We start from the raw sequence: 24,913 nt of genomic DNA on the forward strand, positions 1-24,913 counted from the left end.
CGTGGGCCGTGCCTGGGCCGCCGTGCCGCCCATCGGGCCAATCGGGCCGGTTTTTTCGGGCCGTGCTTGGACGTGTCCATGGGCCAGGATTGAGGCCCAAGCACGGCACGGCTATCGTGCCCGTGCCGGCCCGAGCCCAATAATATTCGGGCCCGTGCCGTGCTCGGGCCGGGCTAATATGGGCCGGGCATCGGGCCTCCATGGGTATCGGGCCAAATGGCCATCTATAGTCGACTGGTCGTAGAATTCAGGATGGCAACGGGGCAGGACGGGGCGGGGATGCAGCTCCCGTCCCCGCCCCAATCTCGGACAGGGTTGGCAACGGGTATCCGAAATCTGAAATTTGATGGATTTTTATTCTATTAGGGCACAGATTTGGAATGATTTTTCGACTCGTGGATTTGTTAATGGGCAAAAAAACTAAACCCATCAGGTTTGCGGGTTCGAGTCTGGGACCATAGAACCCGAACCCGTGAACCCATAGGTTTTTTTTACCCGGACCAATATTCATACTGGGCTGTATTTCAGGCTTCCAAGTTCTAGCCCATAACTCGGCCCAAACAGTATGGCCCAATATAGAGAGTATATAAGAGACCACAACCCTCCCAAACTCTAAACCTAACCATTTCCTCTCCACCCTCAGCAGCCGCACATCCAGGCGACCAGGCTTCTTGCGGTGGCGGCTCCGTGCGCACAACACAGGCACGCCGGCGCCCCCTTCCTCGCCGCTCGCCGTGCGCACGCACGGCACGCCTCCTGCCCTCCTCCCTGCTGACCTGCAGCTCGCTCTCCCTCGCCTCGTCACCTCCCGCCTGCTCACTCTTTTCTACTTCCTGCGCCTCCCATGCTGCTATCAAAATTAGCCTATAAACTATGGTGTTCATGATTGGTGATTTTGGAACTATTGATTCTGTGTTGTACTATTGTGCATTATGCTTGTATATTAATCTATGCATATGTTGATTGCATCAAAATTGTTAATAGCTGCTGCCTGGTGCTCGCAGCTCCGCGTTCCGTGGGTACGGCAGGGATGCATGTTGCCACGCCGCGCGTCGCGCCTGCAGCGGCGCGAGAGCGAGCGCGCGCTCCGCGCGGTGGCAGCGGGCGCTTACGCGCCCGCGCTCGCTGCTCGGTGGACCCGGCGTTCGGTGGAGCCCGGCTGGCGGCGACAGCAGCTCGCGGCGGCTAGCGTAGAGCGGGCGTACAGTGCGTGGGTGGATAGGCCCGGGGTGGAGCGCAGCGCGGGAGGCGACGCGGCGGGAGCGAGCGGCGCACACCCGGCGTGGCCTCATCCATCCTCTGATCGGTGGGGACGCCTGACTGTGGAGCCCGACTGTCTGCGGCGGGGGAAGAGAGTGGCGGCCGGATGCGCAGCTGCGGCGGAGGCGGGGCCTTTCCAGCTGCGCGCGCTTGGATCCGGCTTGGATTCCCTCGCCTCGGCACGCCAAAACAGTACCCCCCGTCGGAACAGTGCACAGCACGGCGCCTGTCCGCCCTGTCCTCCGCTGCGCTCCCGACCCGAGACCGCCCCGTCGCGTCGGCGTGCTCCCGGTGCTCGATGCCCGGCCCCTTTCCCGCCGAGATAAGAGCCACGCCCCTTCTCTCTCCTTTTCCCCCGTTTCTTCTCCCTCCTACTTCTCTCTTCATGTTCTTCTTCCCTGCCACCCTCTCCGGCGGCAACTCGACCGCGCGAGCACAAGCTTCGCTGTCCCCCGTCATGCGAGCGAGATCCATGGCGGGCCCCCCTACGCTTCCTCCCCAGCTTCGACGCCTCCGCGTCCGCGTCGACCGGCCAAGGTTCAGCTCGACCTCCTCGGTCTCCACCTACTCTCCGCGGCTGCCGCCCGCTCCGCGGGATCCAGATCCGGCCGCTCCTGCTCTCCTAGCCCCCGGCCTCCCCCTCCACCTCCTCGTCCTCACTCTGCTCCGCTATCCACCCCCACGCGCCCACTCCGCCGGTGCATCTCCTTGGCCAGATCGCACAGCATCGGCAGCGCCACGTACAGCGCCATCCCCTCCTCCACGGCAGTCGCGCCGGGCACGGCGCAGCTCACCAAGTCCGCCTCCATCATCAGGCGGGCTCCCGCTGAACAAGTCTGACCTCAACCACCGTTGATCTGGCTTAGCCTCCAGAAACCCGTGGTGCGCGCGCCGCAAGCTCCAGCAAGCAGGTGAGTGGGGGACTGAGTTCGAGCTCCTGGATTCGGCTTGCTTCTATATCACGTTCTTTTTCCCCTTGACTCCTTCCTCCGTTGGAACCTCCTCCTCCTGCAGATATGGTGCGGTGGTGACGACTGCTTCTGTTGCCGTGAGGAGGTCTACACCGTGTTCGTCTGCTTGGTAAGAATCACCCCTCAAGCACGCCATGTGCCCCTTCTCCATTCATCCATCTGGTTATGTAAATTTGTAGGTTGTAGTTGTGTCTCATTGTTCAAGTTTGATAGAAATCAAATCCCTTGCTTCTAGATTTATGTTTTATCTGCATCAGGGATTTGTACCTGCTAGAAATCAAATCCCGGAGTACTTGCATCACTAATGCAGACACGCCTCAAGCGCTCTGTTTTCTGTTCCTCAATGGAAATTCCAATAGTCGGCACCACAGGTGTCCCATCTAATGCCGTAGATAATAATTGACATGCCACAAAACACGAAAATGTAATAGTAAAACAACAGTGCTAAAGTTTGTGAGAAGGTAAAAAATTGTAATTTATAGTGCTAGCTTCTAACATTTACACGGTCGCTAGCTTTGTCTTCACGTGTCCTTCACCTAAAGCCTTTGGTGCCTTCAAAATTTGCCGTGCTAACTAGCTGGTTGCTAAACGTCAGCTCCTCTAAACAACCAAACCAAGCCAACAGCCAACCTTTTCAAGGAAAAAAAGAGCCAGAATGTATAGATAACACCTGTCATTATGGAAACTAGCTAAAATTGTCTATCTGGTGGTATCCAAAGGCAAGTGCACTTGAACTGAAGTTTTGTACCAAAATATAATATAGATAATGCCGTTGCATCTGAAAGTGGAAGAGAGATTTACATCTCAAGATTAGAGCAGCTCACCATCTTTAATGTATAACATATTCTATGTCCATACTGTTCTGCGACTCAGCTTCATAAATTTTATGTGATGCATACTCTTACAAAGTTTTATACCCACCTAGCTTTTCTGTTTCTAGAAAGTTCTGCTACTTGCATGATCAGTTGCAATTGTTTAATACAGTTTTATATGCCTCGAGCACACATACATACACACTTGACCAAAATTGAACTGAATCGCTCGGCTGCTGGATATCCATGTCGATCTACCTGGGTTAATAGATTAAAAGTGACAGTAAATTTAATTTTATTTATTCAACTTGATCAATTTTTGTGTGAATGTAGAACATAGTTCATTTTTAATAGATCTGGAAAGTTTTGAGAAATTTTTTTTAGGACTTGTCGATTGGTTTTCTACTGAATTTGCAATGCTAATTAGATATTACATCCTTGATAGTTTGATGATACATATCTGATCATGCAATCAAATTTATCCTAATAACTAAAATATCATAAGCAGACCGTACCTTTGGGTTTATTTTATTCTAAATAACTAAAACAGCTAATACCCTTGTGCAATTGTTTTGCAGGACTGCAGTAAAGCATGCACTTTGTTAATTAAATCATCTTAAATTCTGGTGTGATTTTCCCATCTGGATGGTAAACTTTGATTTTCAGCTAAATGTTTGTTCTTTTTCCAGTGCGAAGTAATGGAACAGATTAATTGATATGCTTCTTCTTTCTCTTGAAGAATCTGATTAAAGTAATAAAACTGAACATGCCCCTCCTTTCTCTGATGAGCCTTTCCTTTACTTTCTCCATGCTTATGTGAAGCTTTCAATTTTCTGTTAAAACTGTGCCGCAGGTTGCAAGACTTAAATGCTAGAAGCCAAAAACAAGGGTTCCATTGGTTACTCAATTAAATTTGAAGATACTCCATGTTTTCTAAATTCCAAAAAAAGATTAGTCTTCGACTGCCCATCTGAGCATTGTATGGGATTGTTCTTTCTTTCTTGTATACCAAAAAAAAAACAAAGTGCAGCAGTCTGAACCTTTTCTGATCAGAGAGCATTACTCTGATATAACAAAATACATGTAAGCTTCTACCCCCATATATACACTGCTTAGATGAATATTATTTCTATCAATGCTAATCGCTAACCTGCATTTGTGATTCACACTGCTCATGTTTTTGATGTTAATGAAGTCCTTGCCTGCATCTGTTTCAGTGAAATAGGCAACATATCAAATTTAGTTTTGTGTGATTTCAAATTCACCTGCGGTGAGATTAACTTCTTGCCACAGCAAATAGTAATTATTTGGAGCTAACTCATGGGATATGACAAGTAATCCTTTCTGTTGTTTGTTCTAATTGTTTGCCTAATTGCAATTACTAATTCGTTACAACTTGAGATTGTTAGTAATTATTTTGGTCTCCTGTTGGCATTAATTTGTATCCACTTGAGGCTGAGTACAGTAAAAGAATACTTGTGGCCAGTGATGCATAATAAGGGCCATGCTCGTGCCTCCTTTAGTTTCAGTTATAGAAGTTTCAGTTATAAAGAACCTAACCTATCTTGTTCCCTCTATATGGAATCGGGATAGCAATTTTATATGTGTTGATCACTCAATGTTAATATATTCTGACATGATTTGATTTGAGTATACTGTACTATTTTCAGCATGTTTGTTGGTTTATCATAAGTACTAGAACATTAGGCGTGCGATGCGCGCCCTACCATTTAAACAATCAAATATAAGTAAATCAAAAGTAATAAAATGTGCAATTAAACATAAGTAAACGGCAATGAAATGTGACAAATGGTATGTGAAAGTGATCGGGTGCTCTAGCCTAAGAGGGGGAGGGGGTGAATTAGGCACTAATAAAAACTTAGACCTATGGCTCCAACTAGTTTGCACAAAGCTTAAACTAAAACAAGCTATCTAGATGTGCAACTAGGTTGTTCTAGTGTAAAACCCCTATCCCAAAAGAGTTTAGCAACCTATAGCCTTTCCTATCAAGAAACTATTCTATGAAAGTAAAGGCATACAAATTACTAGAATGAAATGCGGAAGCTTAAAGAGCGGGATAGGAGATAGCAAACTCTTGACGCGGGTGTTTATCCCGTGGTTCGGTTAGCCACAAAGGCACACCTACATCCACGTTGTTGTAGCACTCACTAAGAGTATTGCTACTCGGCCACCAAGTCTCTTCCGTGAACACAATCACGGTCACCTTGGCCCCGGGTTCCACTAAGGAGCTTCTCCACAAAGGATGGGGGTCTCCACGTCCCCCGCACAAAGGTGTCGTCGCCGCTCCACACCAAGTCGGAGGGTCGATGACGTTGCCGGCGAGCTCCACGCTCCAAGGTGCCGGCGCACCAAGCTCTTGTTTTGGTTCACTAATGAACCACAGCACAAAGGCTCTAAGCCTTGCAAACTCACTCACTAAGAGCTAATCCTTTACACAACACTCTCAAAGTGTGCTAAGGGCTAAGGATATGATCTTGATGCTTTTGTATGGCTTGGAGATGTTCTTGGGTGTGTGTGGGATGTCCAGCAACTCCAGCAATCTTCAAATGGCCGGGGTGAGGCGTATATATAGGCCACCAAGTCTTGTAGCCGTTGCTCCAACGGTTAGCTGAAAATCTGCGTACCACCGGAAGAACCGATGCCTCTTGGCAGGGTAGCGTCGGTTCATCCGGTCACTCATAACACGAAGTAGCCGTTGGACTCTTGATGGCTGACGCAGAGACCACCGGTTGAACCGATGCTTTGCACCGATGCCTCACCGGTTCAACCGGTGCTGAAGGAATCTTCTCCTGGACGCTGACGTCATTACACCGGTGGTATGCACCGATGCCCCATCGGTTGAACCGGTGCTGAAGACACTTCTCCTGGGCACCTGACATCGTCTCTGGTACAAAGGACGGCCAATGCACCGATGCCCCTTTTTGACCCGTCGGTTCAACCGGTGCCTATAGGCTGACTTGGCTTCGACTCCCTTCTGCACCAAAGTACCATGACGTCGGTTCTTCCGACTACCATCGGATGCTCCGATGCCCATGGCGTCGGTTCTTCCGGTGCTACTGACCGAAGAGCTTTCAGGGCGCTACCCTGAGACCCGCGAGGGGCGGCTCCCCCTCGACCCCCGTCCGCTAACCGGGTAGCGGAACCCCCGTAGGGGCTGCCCTTCGGGCCTTGCTACGCCTATTTTCTCTTTCTCTTTGTCATCACTTGAACCTAAAAGCCTGAGAATGATCATCTTAACAATCATATTAGTCCAAGTGTTGTGTTGTCATTCGATCACCAAAATCACTCGAAATGGCATAAATGGTGCAATGTTCGTTACAATCTCCCCTTTTTGGTGATTGATGACAACACAATCAAAGCAAGCATAGATTTGCAAAAATTGACAAATTTAACCACTAGATACCAATTGAAATCAATTGAGAACCGCTTACGCTTGCTTGGATGTTTACCATCATCCAATAATGACTTGGCCTCCCCCTAAAACCATGATTCCCCCTTTGAACCTCCCCTTATGTTGATACTTCTCCCTCATGACTTGATTCACTTAGGTATTTCTCCCCCTTTGGGATATACTTCTTTTCCTTGAGAAAAATACCTTGCTTTGATCCACATTTCTCCCCCTTTGGAATCAAATCACCTAAAAGGTCTTTTTCCTAAAAACAAGGTCTTGCAAAACAATATAGCTCAAGAGAAGATTAGTAGCCTAGGGAGTTAGTTCATGATTCATGATCCAATTGTATGATATCAATGAAGATACCAATTGAAAACTATACTATGGTGGATCACAAAATCACGAAACTAGCATGACATGAGCTAAGCTTTCCATAAGTATGTGCACAAAATGATAATGTGAAAATCAAGTGCACAACTAGAAGTAATAATTAGAAAGCTTAGATCATATCATGCACGGAGGTAGCTCTAAAGTAAATAGGATATGACAAAGATACCAATTTAATTAGTTTAGAACCTTACATACCTCCGGGGGTTTCTTTGTTTACCTTGCATGTACTAAAAGAAAGTGACTTGCAATCAATTGAAAGTCTTTAAACAAGAAGCACTTGGTACACCAAGGTTAAGCAAATGTATGAGTACATGGCCTATGAACTTAGATATGAGCATTTAAGTTCAATAGAGCATGACTCAATATGCATGAAGCACAATTTATCTAATCACTCTTGTAGAGTTGTTTATTCACATTGATCGTGAGAAACATTCTCTTAGAGTGTTAACTCCACGTGAGACTACAAAAGATAAGCTAGAAAACATGTTAGTCTCAAAAATCACAACCTATAGGATGAACTCCCCCTAAAAGTGTGCATTTAGTGTTTGAATCACCAAGCAAACGTATGCACATTAATTTTGACACAATTAGGAAGTTTACCCTATAGCTTGTGTTCATGGTACACATATGAAATACATACCTTATGAGATGCATGTACCATGAAGGGTAACCTTGTGTAGCTTTCTACACACTTATCAAACCATGTAGGTTGCTCATGGGTTAGAGTCATGACACAAGCAACCCACCAAATATAACACTAGGTGATGCAATGCAAACAACCTAGCAAGAGCAATGGAGCTACATGATGCTTGAATTGAAACTTTTAGCTACCATTACCATGGGGGACTTGGGCAATCAAATGTCCAAGTTGTGAACTTAGCTTCTATGGTTTGAACCTTCACTTCAACTTGTGAGCTAAGCCTCCAAATCTCCCGAAGCTATTCCATGGGCTTCAAATCTCCTTTGGAACCCACACCATTTGAAGCCCCTTCATATTGATGATGACATCCTTGGGCACCCAAATGGGGCGGTTCCAACTCCTTTCTTGCTTCCCAACCTTGTGGGCAACCACCTTGCCATTTGTTTTCTTCTTGATCACATAGGAGGTGCTATTGCTTTTGTTCCTCCGGTTGGGCTTGGTGTAGATAAGAGAACTCTTGATTGTTAGCTTCTTTTTGTTCTTCTCATCCGAAAGCTTCTTTCTTGGTTGAGGACACTTGTTGGACTTGTGGCCTTCTTTGTGGCACTTAGAGCAAGTCACGGTGGACCCCTTCTCAAGCTTCTTCACCATGTTCTCACGGTTATCTTGAGAAGGTTGGACATTGCTCTTCATGCTTTTGCCCTTCAATCTATACAAGTCCTTCATGAGCCTTTCCACTTCTTGCTTGAGCTCATCATTCTCCTTGGCAATGAGATCATCACATGATTCTACAACAACATTCTCATTGCATTTCTCATTGCAAGGGTTAGAGCAAGAATTATCAATTAAATCAATGCAAGAAGTTGAAGCATCTACCCTAGAGATAGGAATTGCACAAGGGATAGTTTGCTTCATTTCCAAAGAGTCATTAGTATCATTAATGCTCTCAAATTTTAGTTTGAGCTCTTCATGCTCCTTGCTAAGCAAATTGAATTTGCACCTCAAATTTTCAAAGTTTGTAGCAAGAGAAGCATTTAGATCTTTGAGAGCACTAAGGTTTTTAATTTCTTTTGATTGTTTCTTAATGACTTTTTGATGCTCATGAACAAGGTCAAGAAGTTTATCAATTGAAGGAGAATCGGAGTCATCATCACTTACATCGCTATCCATACCTTTGGCCATAAGGCAAGTGTTTGATGATGATCCGAAGTTGGTGTGGGTGGTGAATCTCTTGCTTGATTCATCGCTTGAGCTAGCACTTGATTCTTCACCACCACTAACCCATTCACCAAATATGGCAAATGATTCATGCTTGAGCTTCTTCTCCTTCATTTGCTTGTTCTTCTTGAACTTCTTCTCAACCTTCATAAGTTGATGGTGAGGCCCATCTTTGAGGAAGACCAAATACCCCATTGAGTTGATTTCCTTTAAGCATTTGTTCATCTTCTTTACATGCTCGTAGAGGTTGGGGTGCATTGGCTCTTGATCATCACTTGAGGAGCTTTTTGCTTCCTCTTCTTCCTCATCACTTGAGCTATCTTTGATGGCCATCTTCTTCAACTTTTGGACTTGCTTGCATGCAAGTGCACTTTGTGTTGGTGAAGAAGGTGGCGCTCTTGGCTTGATATCATGACGTAGCTCATGGGCTATCACCTTGTTTAGGATTTTATTTGGTGTCATTGTGGTGAGATCTTTCTCATAAAGAATTGTTGTCACCAAATCATAGTCCGGCCTTCTAAGTGAGTGAAGGATCTTGCGAATGAGTTCCAAATCTTCAATTTTCTTCACATCTAAAGAATTAATCTCATTCACAAGAATATTCTATGAAAGTAAAGGCATACAAATTACTAGAATGAAATGCGGAAGCTTAAAGAGCGGGATAGGAGATAGCAAACTCTTGACGCGGGTGTTTATCCCGTGGTTCGGTTAGCCACAAAGGCACACCTACATCCACGTTGTTGTAGCACTCACTAAGAGTATTGCTACTCGGCCACCAAGTCTCTTCCGTGAACACAATCACGGTCACCTTGGCCCCGGGTTCCGCTAAGGAGCTTCTCCACAAAGGATGGGGGTCTCCACGTCCCCCGCACAAAGGTGTCGTCGCCGCTCCACACCAAGTCGAAGGGTCGATGACGTTGCCGGCGAGCTCCACGCTCCAAGGTGCCGGCGCACCAAGCTCTTGTTTTGGTTCACTAATGAACCACAGCACAAAGGCTCTAAGCCTTGCAAACTCACTCACTAAGAGCTAATCCTTTACACAACACTCTCAAAGTGTGCTAAGGGCTAAGGATATGATCTTGATGCTTTTGTATGGCTTGGAGATGTTCTTGGGTGTGTGTGGGATGTCCAGCAACTCCAGCAATCTTCAAATGGCCGGGGTGAGGCGTATATATAGGCCACCAAGTCTTGTAGCCGTTGCTCCAACGGTTAGCTGAAAATCTGCGTACCACCGGAAGAACCGATGCCTCTTGGCAGGGTAGCGTCGGTTCATCCGGTCACTCATAACACGAAGTAGCCGTTGGACTCTTGATGGCTGACGCAGAGACCACCGGTTGAACCGATGCTTTGCACCGATGCCTCACCGGTTCAACCGGTGCTGAAGGAATCTTCTCCTGGACGCTGACGTCATTACACCGGTGGTATGCACCGATGCCCCATCGGTTGAACCGGTGCTGAAGACACTTCTCCTGGGCACCTGACATCGTCTCTGGTACAAAGGACGGCCAATGCACCGATGCCCCTTTTTGACCCGTCGGTTCAACCGGTGCCTATAGGCTGACTTGGCTTCGACTCCCTTCTGCACCAAAGTACCATGGCGTCGGTTCTTCCGACTACCATCGGATGCTCCGATGCCCATGGCGTCGGTTCTTCCGGTGCTACTGACCGAAGAGCTTTCAGGGCGCTACCCTGAGACCCGCGAGGGGCGGCTCCCCCTCGACCCCCGTCCGCTAACCGGGTAGCGGAACCCCCGTAGGGGCTGCCCTTCGGGCCTTGCTACGCCTATTTTCTCTTTCTCTTTGTCATCACTTGAACCTAAAAGCCTGAGAATGATCATCTTAACAATCATATTAGTCCAAGTGTTGTGTTGTCATTCGATCACCAAAATCACTCGAAATGGCATAAATGGTGCCATGTTCGTTACAGTATGCATGATATATAATAAATTCAACACAAAATCACAACATATGGTAATAAATACATCATTAGTATGCTAGCATTTGAACAATGTGAGTACACTCCATAGGTGTCCCATATCCGGCGTGTTGGCTGGAGCTCGAACTTGACTAGGAGCATATTGTCGCGCCGCCCTCTTGCCACCAGCCGGGTCCGAACCACCGCGATGTGCCCCCATTGCCTTGCCTGCCTGCTGCTCCAGGCCGCAGCGGTCCATGCTGTGTCCGAGCTGGGCTGTTGTGCCTACCCAAGCACCAGCATTGGCCGGACCACGCTGCAGTGGCATTGAAACTCGAGGCGTGCACCATGCTCATTGGCTTTTCCCATGTTAATTGCAGACCGATTCAGCATAAGACAGATATTTCATCAGCATAGTTCAGTTAGGGTCTTTCTTACCATGGACTTTCATTGAACGAACAAACTCTAGCTGACAAATTTATAAGCTCAAGCTAAGTCCAACTTCTACATATTATGCTCCTTTATGGCCTAAATAATTGACCACTTAATTGTTTCTACATCCTTTTGTTACAGGTAAATTTGAGGAAATGAAGTACAATAAGAACATGTGCTAAAAAAGATAGTGCCTTATCAAAGACGACATCTGTAGAACAAAAAAAAAATCTGTAGAACAAAGTGGGAGTGGATTAATAACTTTGCGAGCATACGAGCTCTGGTTTTTAAAAGCATCCGAAAGTGCAGGAAGAAATGTTGACTCATTTCCCATGAGGGTTTCCTGTGACAATCGATTCACAAGCTGCAAATACAAAGATTAGCAATATGCGATATGGGAAAGATAAGGTAGTTGTACGCCTCATCCAACTCATAACACAGGTCAACGTAAGACAATGAGCTGTACACATGCAGCTAAATACTACTTGACTCCCAGTTCTATCCATGAATATGCAGATGCCGAATTGAGGCTTGTAGTGCAGCTTTAAACTGGTTGCAGACATGAGAAACGTAGGAAACTTGGTGGGTTGATTACCTTGCTCAAACTATTGATGCTGATAATAAGAATTTTCTCATCCTGGAAGGGTAATTGAGAAGATATGCCCTGCATAATTACAAGAAGATTTCATGAGGATCTTCTAGTAGATCCATCAGCTTCAACAGATCGCCGCTGATGTCGGTCAGGAACATCCTATCTTTCTCAGCCTGCTCATCCCAAAGCAGCGCCAGCAGCTCCCCTTCTTTCATTAAGATGGAAAAGGCATATCACCAGTGACAATGATTTCCCATTTGTATTCACTTTGATGTTGTCCAGTTTGGTGCCACGAATCTAAAGAAAACTAAAAACACCAGTAGTATTACCTCTAGAACATTAAGCTTTTACTCTTTCTTGTTCAAACTACTGTCCGTTCCCAATCACAACGTGCTCTAGTTTCAGCTTCCCAAAAGCTTCCTTGATGATCCATCCCTACAATGATGAAAAGGAACTAAATATGAAAGTAGCCAAGCAACGAATTTGAAAGAGATCACCAAAACCGTAGCTCAATAGAATTTGATGAACCATAAAGGAGATGGTAATATTATTTCTTATTATGTCATTTAAATTCAGGTTAAGGTATTGAACATTATAATCATTTTGGTCTGAAAACATAATAATGACAGAACTGATGCACCTCAAGTTTGACGATTTCATCATGCTGACCAGCTGCCAAAAGCATAGTTTTCACCTCAATAGCTTTCTACAAGTCTGCACTGCAACAAAAGTAAAATATGAAGTTACATTCCAAATGGAGACTATCCTTAGTTAAATGACAAAATAGATACCAGAACACATGAACAGATGAGGCAACAATGAACAAATTAAAAGTCAGACAAGCATCTCAAATATATTTTGCAAGATATAATGCATGTATGTGCTAGTTAGGACAATCAATGGCTACCTAATTGTAGGCCTTCTGTTCTACGTAGTCAGACCAAACATGTATATGAACAATTACTTGAACAGAAAACATCACAACTCATTTCTATTTTAATCAAAATGGCATTAATATATTTAACCAGATGCAAATGCAAACAAAATGGAGCCTGAAAAAAGCCAGTCAGTGCAATATACCTCTTATAAAATATCAGAAATGTGTTTACATAAAAAATGGTTTCCAAGCTATTCCCATTAAACTATCCATGTGCGGAAAGCCACATCTTGTAGAACGGTTCCTTCGCGTATTTATCGCCACTGAGACATTGCTTGCGAACCATCTACTATGATAATAATCTACTACATTTATCAGCTGCTATGACAATAATCTATTGCACTTATCAGCTGCTGAAAGTATTTGCGTGCTTCGTCCTCCTTCAATCTTCCACTTGAGGCCTGATTGTGAATTCGGACAACAAATTACCAATCTGCTGTGCAAAGGAAAAAAACTAAGGTGCTACATAAAGCACAGAGATGTCCCATATTTGTTTTCTTTGTTCATATATAGGTATACCTGCAACAGTGAATCATACTTTCAATGTAACAAAATATTGCTATATATATAACAAGGGCATTGAAGAGGACTACATTTATCCATGTCATGACAGCAATGATATAGGATTCGTAAGCAACCATGTGAGTGATAAAGAAAAGAGAGAGGATTCCACAACAAACAACTAAAACAGACCAGGATTTCCAATTAATGAGATCTGTCCGCAACAATCATCAGCTTCATGAAGAATGGAGCAGGCAAGATCCAATCTAAACTGATTGAAATCAGCATAGATTGTAAGAGAGTTGACAGGGAGAGCTCGAATCTTACAAGGTCAAAGCTGGGGCGTCACCTGAGCGGGCTGGCCTAGTTGAAGCTCACAGTGGAGTTGAGTTGACCCCGCCGAGTCGTGCGAGGTCATCGGCGCAGGCGAGGGCGAGGGCGGGGTCGAGCGGCTCCTCGACGCAGTTGACGCCAGCTTCGATGCATAGGCGGCGCTTGAGCGTGAGCACCGCGCGGAGGGGCTCATGGTCGTCGGGGCTGCAGAGGCGGACCCGGAGCGCGGCGGTGACTGCAGCGAGGGGCCGCGCGGCTCGCGGACCGCCAGGACGTCGCGGATCTTACCAAGATCTTTGACCTCGGCGCGGGGCTCTGCAACTGTGGGGATGGTGATGGGGATCGAGGAGGCGGAAGAGAGGAAGAGTCCGACCGCGACGAGCTCAAAGACCGCCGCCGCTTCCCGCCCGCCTCCGCGGGTGCCACAAGCTCCCGGCCACCTCCACGCCTGCCGCCTCCGAGACGGCCCCCTCCGCCTGCATCCATGCGCATGGGTGCTCCCAGCAACCTCCGCGCCGGCTAGCTGGCCACCTCCAGCCCGCATCCACCTACGCCGCAGGCTGCCTCTGTGCGCGCCGCCCTCCTCCCTCCTAGCCCTGCACCGCGCCGAATCCAGATCTGATCCAGATCCCGCGGGAGCGCGCGAATGGCTGCGTCGGGGAGCAGGAGAGGAGGGAGAGGGCGGCGCGGGGAGACGGGGAGGAGGGAGATGGGGTTAGGGTTCTGGGGCTGCGGGAGGGGCTTGCTGTAAAATTTCCTAGTGGGGTGTGTTTGTAAATACGGTAACTCATCGAATTTTTTCTTCTTTGTGTTGAAATAAACATCAACTTGAGGGCCTGAATGGAAAATATATGAACTTCGTAACTTTAGGGATCGGACGAGCTAGATTTAGTTGAAATTTAAATAAAAATGAGGGTTTTTTTGCAAAACATCCAGAGCTAGCGCTGATCGACACGCGTCCTGTTTTCTCCGTGAAGCGCGGGGAGGAGAGCAAACCCCAGCAGGTTTTAATCAACCTGATTTTCTTATTACGATTGAAGCAAACTAACCTTCCGAATATGTATAACTAAATGTCATTTGAATTACTCTTATGTTACTCTATCCTCTGTAGCAAATATTGATGCATCATACCCATTGGCAATCATGCATGTTTTGAAGCCAGCAAACTCGTGAAGGATTGTGTGTGGCCACACAAGTTGAGTTGATCTCATCCTATCTGTGTATGCTGGATTTACTCGGCTCACAAGAGTTGATATGCTAATTATCAAATGTATATACCTAACCTGAACAATATTGAATTAAATATACAGTGTTTAATCAAATATAGAACCTATCATGTTCCAGTATCACAATTTCTAATGTTGTTGTCATGATAGGGCCCACAAAGTGTTTAGGGTAAGTCTGTTTGTCAAATGATGATGACAATAGGAGCCTTTTAATTACCTTCTGATAGTAAAGGGTGAAGAATTTATGTTGTCTTAAATATTATTTTGATTCTATTGCTGGATTTGATTGTTCAAACAGTAGGGCGCGCATCGCTCGCCGAAAGTTCTAGTACAATGAATGTGTGGCTTGTGATTCTTTTACATAGTGCAGTGGAGCATTTGCTGTTTTTGTCGGGGACGGGCGACCCGCCCGTGACCCGAACGGGCATGGGTTTGGGCAAAATCTCGTGCCCGTGACGGGTCACGGGTTTCTTAACGGGCGGGTTTTATGTTCGCGGGCATAGGTTTGGGTTAGCAAAATCCAGCAGGTTTGTGCCTGTTGCCATCCCTAATCCCCAATTTCCGATCCCCGCCCCGGCCCCGAAATTTCAATCGGGGAAATCTCGCCCCGTTCACGTCCTCGTCGGATCCCCGAGCCCCGACCGGTCCCCGTGGGATTAATCAGATTGTGCGCATGTCGAGTTCAGAACAACCAAAATTCAGCAGAAGCTTCATTAAAAAAATACAAGCAGAAGTTAACAGGTGCAAGCACGAGTATAAGAACAAGCACAAGTTAATAAATCCAAGTATTGAGTCAAGCATACGGCCGCAGATCCAAGCACAAGCTACGTCAAGGAGAGTAGTACTTAACTACTCGATGCACACATTTAATATTCACTATCTCGCCTCACGTGGATGCAAGATTTGAGAAAGCAGCGATAGATGTGGTCTTCATGATCCAGTGGAGGCGGCAGCTTGCTCTTCTTTTTGCGGGTGCATCTGCACCTCCCCTTGCTTCGCGTCATGCAATCACGCTCGCTGTTTTGCACACGATCGAGAGAGAAAACTAATAAACCAGAGGGGAGCCGGGAGCGGGATGAGTGATGCGGCGGCCGCCGCCAGGTCCCAGCGGCTGAGGAGTGAGGGGAGGGATCAAATAGAGTTAGGGTTTAGAGGTGCAATGGGTGATCTGTAGGTGCACCTCCAATTTTTTTTAGTTCAAAATGTTGTACTAGTTTTTCAAATTGAGATATGATTTTGAAGAATTAGTATAAAATTTTGAGCTAGAGAGGGTCGGAGGGGCACCTAATGGTTATATCTTGGCACCCCTATTAGGATTTGAGAAGGGAAAGCTGGCTTATATACGCTGGAATGCTGAGAGTTGTGCTATTGGGCTGAGTGTTTTCTTATGGGCCATAAGCATCTCGGGTCCCGTGGGCCTACGCGGGGCAAATTAAATCCCCATCCCCGTCCCGTTAATATTTCGGGGCCCCGCCCCGCATTCCCCGCGGGGGAATTTAGTCCGTGTCGTTGCCCCGTTCGGGTCGGGTCCCTGCGAGAATCTACCCCCGCGGGGAAAATTTCCACCCTGACGTAGAATGACAGCTCTTCTCTCGATCCAGATCCCCTGCCTGTGCCTCTCTTTCTGTCCTCAACTCCTCTCTTTCTTCCCCTAATTTCTCAAGACCCTAAACTAATCTCCAATTCCTCCAATCCGACGTGATTTCGAGGAGCAACATAATCCCGTTGACGTCGACAAAGCCAGAGACAACCTTCCTAGCGCCTCGGAGTATCCAATCGCTCGAACAGTGTAGCATCCCAACCTTCCGTCAAATGTTATTTGTCACAAAGAAAATCTGAATTTCATTGTTTTTTTTTGTTTTAGTTGGGTGAAATCATAAGATTTGTTCCAAAAGAAATAAGTTAAAATGCTTCCTTTCCAATCTTATTTTTCCTAGTAAATAATATTGTGCATAAAAAGGTTGAAGCATAACCGCAGGATTGATTTGGATTTGGTTTAGACTTCGAAGCAGCGAATTTGAATTTGAGTCTTTGAGTCAAATAATAATCACAATGGAAAAACCTCAACAACTAAAGCCCAATCTAATTCGGTGGGCAGAGTGCCCAAACTAGCCTGGCCCAGCCCAGAAAACTATCAGGCCCAGTCCGCATTTCATCTCTCTCACGCACACAGAGCACGCACGCCTAGCTAATCGCAGGAAGCCAAGCCAAGCCCAGCACCAACCAACCATCCAACCATTGTGCAGTATCTCAGCCCAGGAGGCCGAAACCGTGCAGCCCAGGCCCAGCTCGCCATCCCGTTTCTGCTCATGCTCCGACTGCGCCCTAGCAGTAGCAGCGTGTGCCTTTGCTCTGTTTAGAGCTGCAGGCCCTGCTGCAGACGACCACCATCCTGATCTTATCCGCCGCCGGCCTAGAGACGCACCGCCGCCGGCGCCGACAGCGTAGCCGTTCCCGGCCAGCAGCTCCAACGCGTCTTTGACCATCGTTGTGGGCGTTTGCTAATTGCTAGCATCTCCCAGAACACGCGTTCGATCCAGCCTCCCGTGGCAAAAAATACCGACTACCAAGATGGCCGTGTCCACATCTGGTTGTCAATCAAATCCATTTGATCCACCCATGAGCCATGAAACGGTGCGTGGTTCCAGGTTGGTCGAAACGCCCCTCTGCTGATTATTTTCTAGCTCTGATTTCAGCTTCTGAAGTTTGTCCACAAATTTTTTTGCAGGCGTATAAGCGTATTGATGATCACGTGAAAAAAATATGCTTTCTTTGAATTTTGTTTATTTATTGACCATTCTGAGAATCGGATACTGTATGCTAGCAGCTGCAGGAGATTCTCTACGAGCTTTTGTGGAGATTGTCATAATTAGACTAGCAGTAATTCTCGCTCGTGCAGGTCGGATACGCTTCTGGCCGGAGTGTGTGATTTCTGCTGTTGCATTTTTTTTTGTTGCGTTTTGAGCATTGTCAGTCATTCTGTAAAAATGTTACTACCATTCAAATGTTTTTCTTTACAGAAAGCCAGCCTGTAAAAAGCACCTGGCCTTTGTTCTTTGTTTGATTACATGCAGCATTATGTGAGACGAGGAAATTAACTTGTTGCTAAAATGCGTGGAATTCAAGGTTTTGCGTTAACACACTACTATATGATTAGGCTGCAGCTGCCGTAACTTGTTGCAAGTGATTTGAAGGTAAGTTGATGACGGTCATTTCCCATCAACGCAATAATCCTAGAATCGCATTCGATCCAAAGTTTCTTTAATTGTTTGATAACATTTCTTGGCTGAATCACAGAGATGTGGACATTCGACTTTCCCACACCTAACTGAAAAGGCCCTCACAAGTTCCAATTTTAAATTTTACCTACTTTGCGTTGGTTGCATCCCGACCACATGGTTGGAGCCAAGAGAACCTCTAGCGAAGCACCATACGAGATTCCAGCAGCTATCCTATTACAAACCCTTTCCCCACCCCCAACTTGAACTTGAAATGGAAGTCCAACCAAATAGTAGAGCAGCCACATGCAGAATACTCCAGAAATTAGGTGGGCACATGCCAAAAAAAAAACAAAGAAAAAGAAGCTCTGATGACAGTCCACCGAGTTCAGTCATTCATTCGCGCACATCGTCAAAGCAGGTCGCTTGCTTAGCAAAAAATGCTCGCTTCTTTTTTTTTAAGAAAAATTGTGAGCAAAAGAAAAAAAAACTTGCTTTAGGAAGCAGCCTACCGCACGGCCACACCACACACACCTGACACCCCTATCCCACCGACCCACCCCACCCAACCCCACGTCCCCACCTCGAATAATCGCACCACCTCTCCAAACCAAGGGCAAATGTGCAACCAAAATCTTCCATTTTCCCCCAACAAACCATCAAATTAATCGCACCACCAGCCTTGCTGCTACAAATGCTTCGGCCATAGCTATCTTCCTCCTCGGATCTTCTCCCCGCGCGTTCGTGCTCGCGCAGTGCTGCTCGTCTCCCCCTTCCCCTTCCCCTTCCCCTTCCCGCCGCTCCGTCTCCTCGCTTTGAGACTCCCCTCTCCTCTGATTGGAGAGCAAGCATTGTGTCAGTGGGATCCCGGAGGTGCCGCCGCTGCAGGGCCCGGTATGACGTCGACGGCCTACTCGCGGCAGTCGAAGCTGCCGGGCGGCGGCGGGGAGCGCCGGCTGCCGCCCCGGCTCATGCGGGGCCTCGCGTCCAAGATCGAGCCCAAGAAGCTCGGCGTCGGCCTCATCGCCGGCTGCTGCCTCGCGCTCCTCACCTACGTCTCCCTCGCCAAGCTCTTCGCAATCTACTCCCCCGTGTTCGGTACGCATTTGGTTCCGTTCCGTTCCGTTCGATTCAATCCCCTCCACCTCGAGCTTCCTCGCTGATCTAACCGGAGCCGCTCGGTTCGTCCTCAGCCAGCACGGCCAACACGTCCGCCCTGATGCAGAACTCGCCGCCGACGGCGTCCAAGCCGTCAGTGCCGGAGACGGAGGCCATCCCGCCGCAGGAAACACTAGTTGGCCGCGGCGGCGGAGGTGACGCCGTGGATCTGCCGGAGGCGGCGGGCTCCGAAGAACCCGGCTTGCCGGATGTTGTCACGAGAAAGGATATGCCGGTGGCGGCGGGCTCCGATGAGCCCGGCTTGCCGGATGCGTTGAGAAGAAAGGACGACGGCGAGAATGCGGCGGCGGCCTCGGAGCCAAAGCCATGTAAGGAATCTCACCTCGATCTCTTCTTTTTTTTTATTTTTTTTTCTCGCACAACTTAAAATGGAAAGCAGGAAGAAGTAACGAACCAGCATTCTTCCGGAAATTTAAAGCTCTGTATGTAGTTGAGACCCGAATTGGTGCGCCCAGCTAACAGTTTTGGTAGGAATTCATGGAGACGCGCTAGATCTGATGCGTTTGCATGCTCAATTCAGCTGCCAAGGAAGGGGAAGGGGAGCAGAAGCAAAATGGCGGCGCCGCCGCCGCGGCGGGCGATGGCAAGATGACGTGCGACGAGAACGGCGTGGACGAGGGCTTCCCGTACGCGCGGCCGACCGTGTGCGAGCTGTCCGGCGACATCCGGGTGAGCCCGAAGCAGAAGACCGTGTACCTGGTGAACCCGTCGGGCGCCGGCGGGTTCGACGAGGGCGGCGAGAAGCGGCTCCGGCCGTACGCCCGCAAGGACGACTTCCTCCTCCCTGGCGTGACGGAGGTGACGGTGAAGTCGTCCCCGTCCGCGGCGGCGGCGCCCCGGTGCACGAAGCAGCACGCGGTGCCGGCCGTGCTCTTCTCCGTCGCCGGGTACACGGACAACTTCTTCCACGACATGGCGGACGCGATGGTCCCGCTGTTCCTGACGGCGGCGCACCTCAAGGGCGAGGTGCAGCTGCTGATCACCAACTACAAGCCGTGGTGGGTGCAGAAGTACACGCCGCTGCTGCGGAAGCTGTCCAACTACGCGGTGATCAACTTCGACGAGGACGCCGGCGTGCACTGCTTCCGGGCGGGGTTCGTGGGCCTGTACCGCGACCGCGACCTGATCCTGTCCCCGCACCCGACCCGCAACCCGCGCAACTACACGATGGTGGACTTCGGCCGGTTCGTGCGCGGCGCGCTGGCGCTGCCGCGCGACCGGCCCGCGGTGCTCGGCGAGGAGCCCGGCATGCGGCCCCGGATGCTGATCATCTCCCGCGCGGGGACGCGGCGGCTGCTGAACCTGGAGGAGGTGGCGGCGGCGGCGAAAGAGCTCGGGTTCAATGTGACGGTGGCGGAGGCCGGCGCGGACGTGCCGGCGTTCGCGGCGCAGGTGAACGCGGCGGACGTGCTGCTGGCGGTGCACGGCGCGGGGCTGACGAACCAGATCTTCCTGCCGACGAGGGGCGTGGTGGTGCAGATCGTGCCGTGGGGCAAGATGGACTGGATGGCGACCAACTTCTACGGGCGGCCGGCGCGGGGCATGCAGCTCCGGTACCTCGAGTACTACGTCGGCGAGGAGGAGACGAGCCTCAAGGACAAGTACCCGCGGGAGCACACGGTGTTCAGGGACCCCATGGCGCTCCACAAGCAGGGCTGGCAGGCGCTCGCCGAGGTCGTCATGAAGCAGGACGTCACCGTCGACCTCATCAGGTTCCGGCCCTTCCTGCTGCAGGCGCTGGACAAGCTGCAGGAGTAGGGGGGAGGAGCTCGGTCAGAGACCAACCGGAATGAGCTGCAGCCCTGGGCACACGTACGCGTAGACGAGCAGAGCTCAAAAGGGTGAGAAAATTGATGGGGGCGGAGGCTACTACTACCACTACTGCTGCTAGGAAGAAAGGGAATCAGGGCAAGGATCTTTCTTTTCCTTGATGGTAGATCGAAGTGAGGTGGCTTCATCAAATTGGTAAATTGGTTTGTGTCTTGGTTTGTAACATCTTGGATAGTGCACTACATACAATACACACGGAAATGTTGTGTTTATTTTTTTCTGTTTTTTTTTGTTTTTTTCACTTCATTTCACTTGGCATTGTAGTGAAGAGGCTTTTTTTTTGCCCCCTTCAAATGTGATCATACTGTCCATAAGTTAATCGAGCCAATTGGTGATTACAGCTCTGCCGGCAGTAGAGTTTCTGCATGTGCTACAGCTGTACATTCCATTTGCCTCTGCATCTGAGACTATTGGTAGGCTGGTAGCCGTCGGTCCTCGTGAGCTCCAAGGTCAAGAGGCAACCAAATCGGTCACCCAATGCTTGGGCCTTTGACTACAGCTCTGGCTGGCATCGGCCAAAGGGGATGGCCGTTTACCGTGTGAGCACTGAGCAGGTAGGTGATTCTTTCGGCGGGAGGGTAGTTAGAAAGGCCCTTTTCACATTCAGTAAGCAGCAGGATCTTTGCTCCTGAAGCTTCCGGGATGCCCTTGCCCGACCACCGGCACTGGTCATTTGCGCGTTCGTGGCACCGAGGAGGTGTCTCGCCGCCGGGGACGTGTCCGCCGCACCGGCGGCGAAAGGGACGGGGCACCCGGGAAACAAAAGCATCCATGCTTTGTGCAGAACACCCCTGTCAAGAACGTAAGCTGCCTGCCCACTAAAACACTACTCATAATGAAAGCAATGACAGCTAACCGGATGAGCGAGAAAGCTGCGTGAGAGAAGCTCGGAAAGAAAAGGAATGGCCAGGGACCTAACCAAACCCTTGCAAAAAGTTGCAGGCCACCTTTCGCCCTCTTTGCAAGCGTGTGCAGGGCAAGTCCCTTCGCGAGCACGGGTGTGAATGAGATGATGACCCAGCAGCAGCGGCTACCTCCTGATGGAAATTCATGGTCATGGTCATTCAAGAAAAACCCATCGCCATGGACTTCCCAAGCGGAGAGGAGAAGCATACGTGTTGGCACGGTCGACGCCGGCTGCGCGTCACATGGTCGGAGATTCTTTGTATCCTCCTGCCGGCACTCGGTTGCCAAACTCACATGACCCTGCTGTTTCCTGATTTGTTCCATGTCGTCCATATGCTCTCCTGATTTGTCAGCTTGCAATGCATGAATGGTGGCGCCATTCAACTGTTCGGAGAAAAATCGTGCAAGCAAGTACGGATTATCGTCAAACCAAATTGGGAAGGGGAAATTAGCAAGTATGAATTTCCACATAACAAAAAGTCTAATATATGTATAGGAAATGGAGGCATGTGCTAAGACTTCGCGTTTTTAACTGCTTTGTGTGTTTTAAAATGAAGGAGAGGTGAAAGAGAAACGGAGCAAGGCATGCCAGACCTCTGCTACCAAGAACGAGATGCGGCATTCTTGCGCAAGCCAAGCCAAGCCAAGTTGTTGTTTTTATGCAACCACCACTGCTGGTACCGGAAAGCAGGGAAACTTTGCTTAGAACATACGTGCTGCCTGCCTGCCCGAGGCATGCATCGAGTGCTCTCCACATCAACCTCACGTTTGCATCCTTATTATTAAAAAGAGGAAAAGAAAAACCGTCATGCTCGTATGCACCGTAAGCAACAAGCCAAAGAAGACCAGGCTGACCAATAACAGTGCATCTGCAAGCGATATTTGTACCAACTTCATCTGATTTGGCATTGTGTCAACATTGTAGGAAGGAGCTGGATTCAGAGTCGAGGAGGAAATTAAGCGAGAACCGGTGAACCAATTTTCGAGAGGAGTGGATTTTCTAATCTAATTGTTAATCTTGCTTGATGGGCTGCTTAATTGGGGATACGGGTGGATCTAGCGCGTGTGGTCGGGAAATCTATTCATCGCATATGCGGTTTCACCCGATCCATCGTAGAGGGCTTCTTCCTCCTCCGACTCGTGATGGTGATGGCGGTGGCGGGGTTTGCGAGCTAGGGGAGGGGAAGGGGGTGGTCAAGGAGGGGTGGGAGGTGGGTGGAGCGGCTGCCGGCGAGGTCGCTAGCGGCCATGGTGGTGGTGCTGGAATTTTGGGCTAGGCCCATTAACAAATTCAGAAATTCCTAATAAATCTCAAATGCACATATGTGTGTGCATGAGAGAGGTTGTGGTGCAACCTATAGTCCCATCTTATTTGTGAAAGGTGAAAATAGCTAACTTAAATAGTGAGGCTATACCCACCTCTCCAAGCTGTGTGTGGGAGAGAAAGGGAGCTCCACACGCGCGTGAAATACGCGGGCGCACGATGTTCGCGTGAATGGTCTGCCGAAATCCGGCTCCCCCCTTGTGGGGGCGCGGCTTCCTTTTGCTGTTTTATTTTTTGGTGACTTGTGCTCTAAGTCTGCGAGATGTGAAAACCTAAACCGACCTAGACTCCAAGTCTGCGAGATTTGGAACTCCTAATCAAAGGTCGGTTTGGCTTCCGTATATAAATGACCCATCACCCTTCACCAAAATCAGATCAACTCGAGTTAGGGTTTTGCCTCCTTCTCGCTGCTGTGCCGCCTTCGTAGTCTGCACCACCCCGAGCGCCGGCGTGCACCGACGATCGGGAGAGCAGGTCTCCGGAACCTTCATACTCAAGAACCTGCACCGGGAGAGGGCGAATAAGGTTTTTGGGAAGCGCCCGGCGCGACTGCTCCAAGATTTTCATCACGGCTCGTCCTTCGTCCAAGTCAGGTGCTGCGGCGATCCGCCGTCTGCAACATCGGCTGCTGCACTCCGTCAACAGGACCGCCTTCGTCCAATCAACTCCGTTCGTCTTCCCAAAAGCCAAGGCTCAGTACGTAAACTGCTTTTCCATCCAGTTCTTAATCATGTTCTCAGAGTTAATGAACATGTTGTGCCTTGCTACTAGTATGATAGAGTTGTTCATGCTAGATCTAATTATGTTCATGATTTATTTATTTCGGAATTTACTCATATAATCAACAGGTGGAGGGAGGAGGCGGATCTTTAGGGTTCGGATTGCTGGGTGGGGGCTGCTCCATGGTCTCCGGCTATAGAAGAGGAGGGGGCCGCCGGGGGGGGGGGGGGGCGACAACGGTTCGATCGGCGGAGGGCGAGGCGGCGCTCCGTGCCACCGGCCGAGCAGGGCCGGACCTCTGGTGGATGGCGGTGGACGGGCGGCCCATCGGCTGGAGTGGTCAGTGGTGGCAGTAGGAGTGGTTAGCAGTGGCGGTAGCGGAGGCACCGGGGGTGGCGCTAGAGCTGGGGGAGGCGAGGGAAGGCGAAGGCGGGGACGCGCAGCGACGGCTTCTGCGATGGATCCTCCAAAAATTGCAAAGCGCGATAAATAGAAGCCCCACGTGTAGTCGTGGACTGGTGGTGGTGGGGAGGGTAGGTGGGCGGGGGAGGGGGGCTGAAGCCCCTAGATCTTTCAATCTAATTGTTAACCTTGCTTAATGGGAGATATGGGTGGATCTAGCGTTGGAGAGGGGACAGAGGCGGGGAGGGGTGGTTGGAGGTGGGCGTCTATTTATCGTTTTCTGCGATTGGAACCCGTCCTGTGCCCCCGCCGCCCCCGGCTCCGGCCCTGCCCGGCCGGCGGCGCTCCTGCGCCACCACGCCCTCCGCCGGCCGAACCATCTCCGCCGCTAGGCTGCCGCCGCCGCCGGGTCCTCCTCTAGATCCGGTGGCCATGGAGCCCCCCACCCCCAGCAACCCGGAATAATAAGCTCTGCCGCCTCCCGCCGCCACCCCGGCCGCCGGCGACCTCGCCGGCGGCCGCTCCGCCCACCTCCCACCCCTCGCCGGCCAGCCCCTCCCCCACCCCTCCCTCTCATGTGGCTCGCCGGCCACTTCACCCTCCCCTGGCGCGGGGAGGAAGATGAACAGGGCGGGGCTATTCTTTTGCGACGCGTCGGCTGGCAGCCGCACGCGCGATGAATAGCCCCCCCGGGGT

General features: G+C 49.5%; 1 protein-coding gene and 1 long non-coding RNA gene across 3 annotated transcripts; both read left to right on the forward strand.

Moving 5' to 3' along the window:
- The first annotated feature begins 1,448 nt into the window (after positions 1–1,448).
- LOC120655993 lies at positions 1,449–14,915 on the forward strand. Of its 2 annotated transcripts, XR_005667786.1 has the most exons (4): positions 1,464–2,171; positions 2,275–2,340; positions 3,622–4,126; positions 14,524–14,915. It is a non-coding gene; the product is annotated as an uncharacterized LOC120655993 (long non-coding RNA). The 2 variants fall into 2 exon arrangements; XR_005667785.1 differs by having other exon boundaries at positions 1,449–2,171; positions 2,275–4,126.
- Positions 14,916–18,450: 3,535 nt separating this feature from the next.
- LOC120655994 (beta-1,2-xylosyltransferease XAX1-like) lies at positions 18,451–21,217 on the forward strand. Its single transcript, XM_039933982.1, has 3 exons — positions 18,451–18,954; positions 19,050–19,343; positions 19,556–21,217. Exons 1-3 carry the CDS (start codon positions 18,753–18,755, stop codon positions 20,791–20,793), a joined length of 1,734 nt encoding a protein of 577 aa, XP_039789916.1. The 5' UTR covers positions 18,451–18,752; the 3' UTR covers positions 20,794–21,217.
- Positions 21,218–24,913: the final 3,696 nt, after the last annotated feature.

Source organism: Panicum virgatum, chromosome 1N, assembly GCF_016808335.1.
Source record: "Panicum virgatum strain AP13 chromosome 1N, P.virgatum_v5, whole genome shotgun sequence".
NCBI lineage: Eukaryota > Viridiplantae > Streptophyta > Magnoliopsida > Poales > Poaceae > Panicum > Panicum virgatum.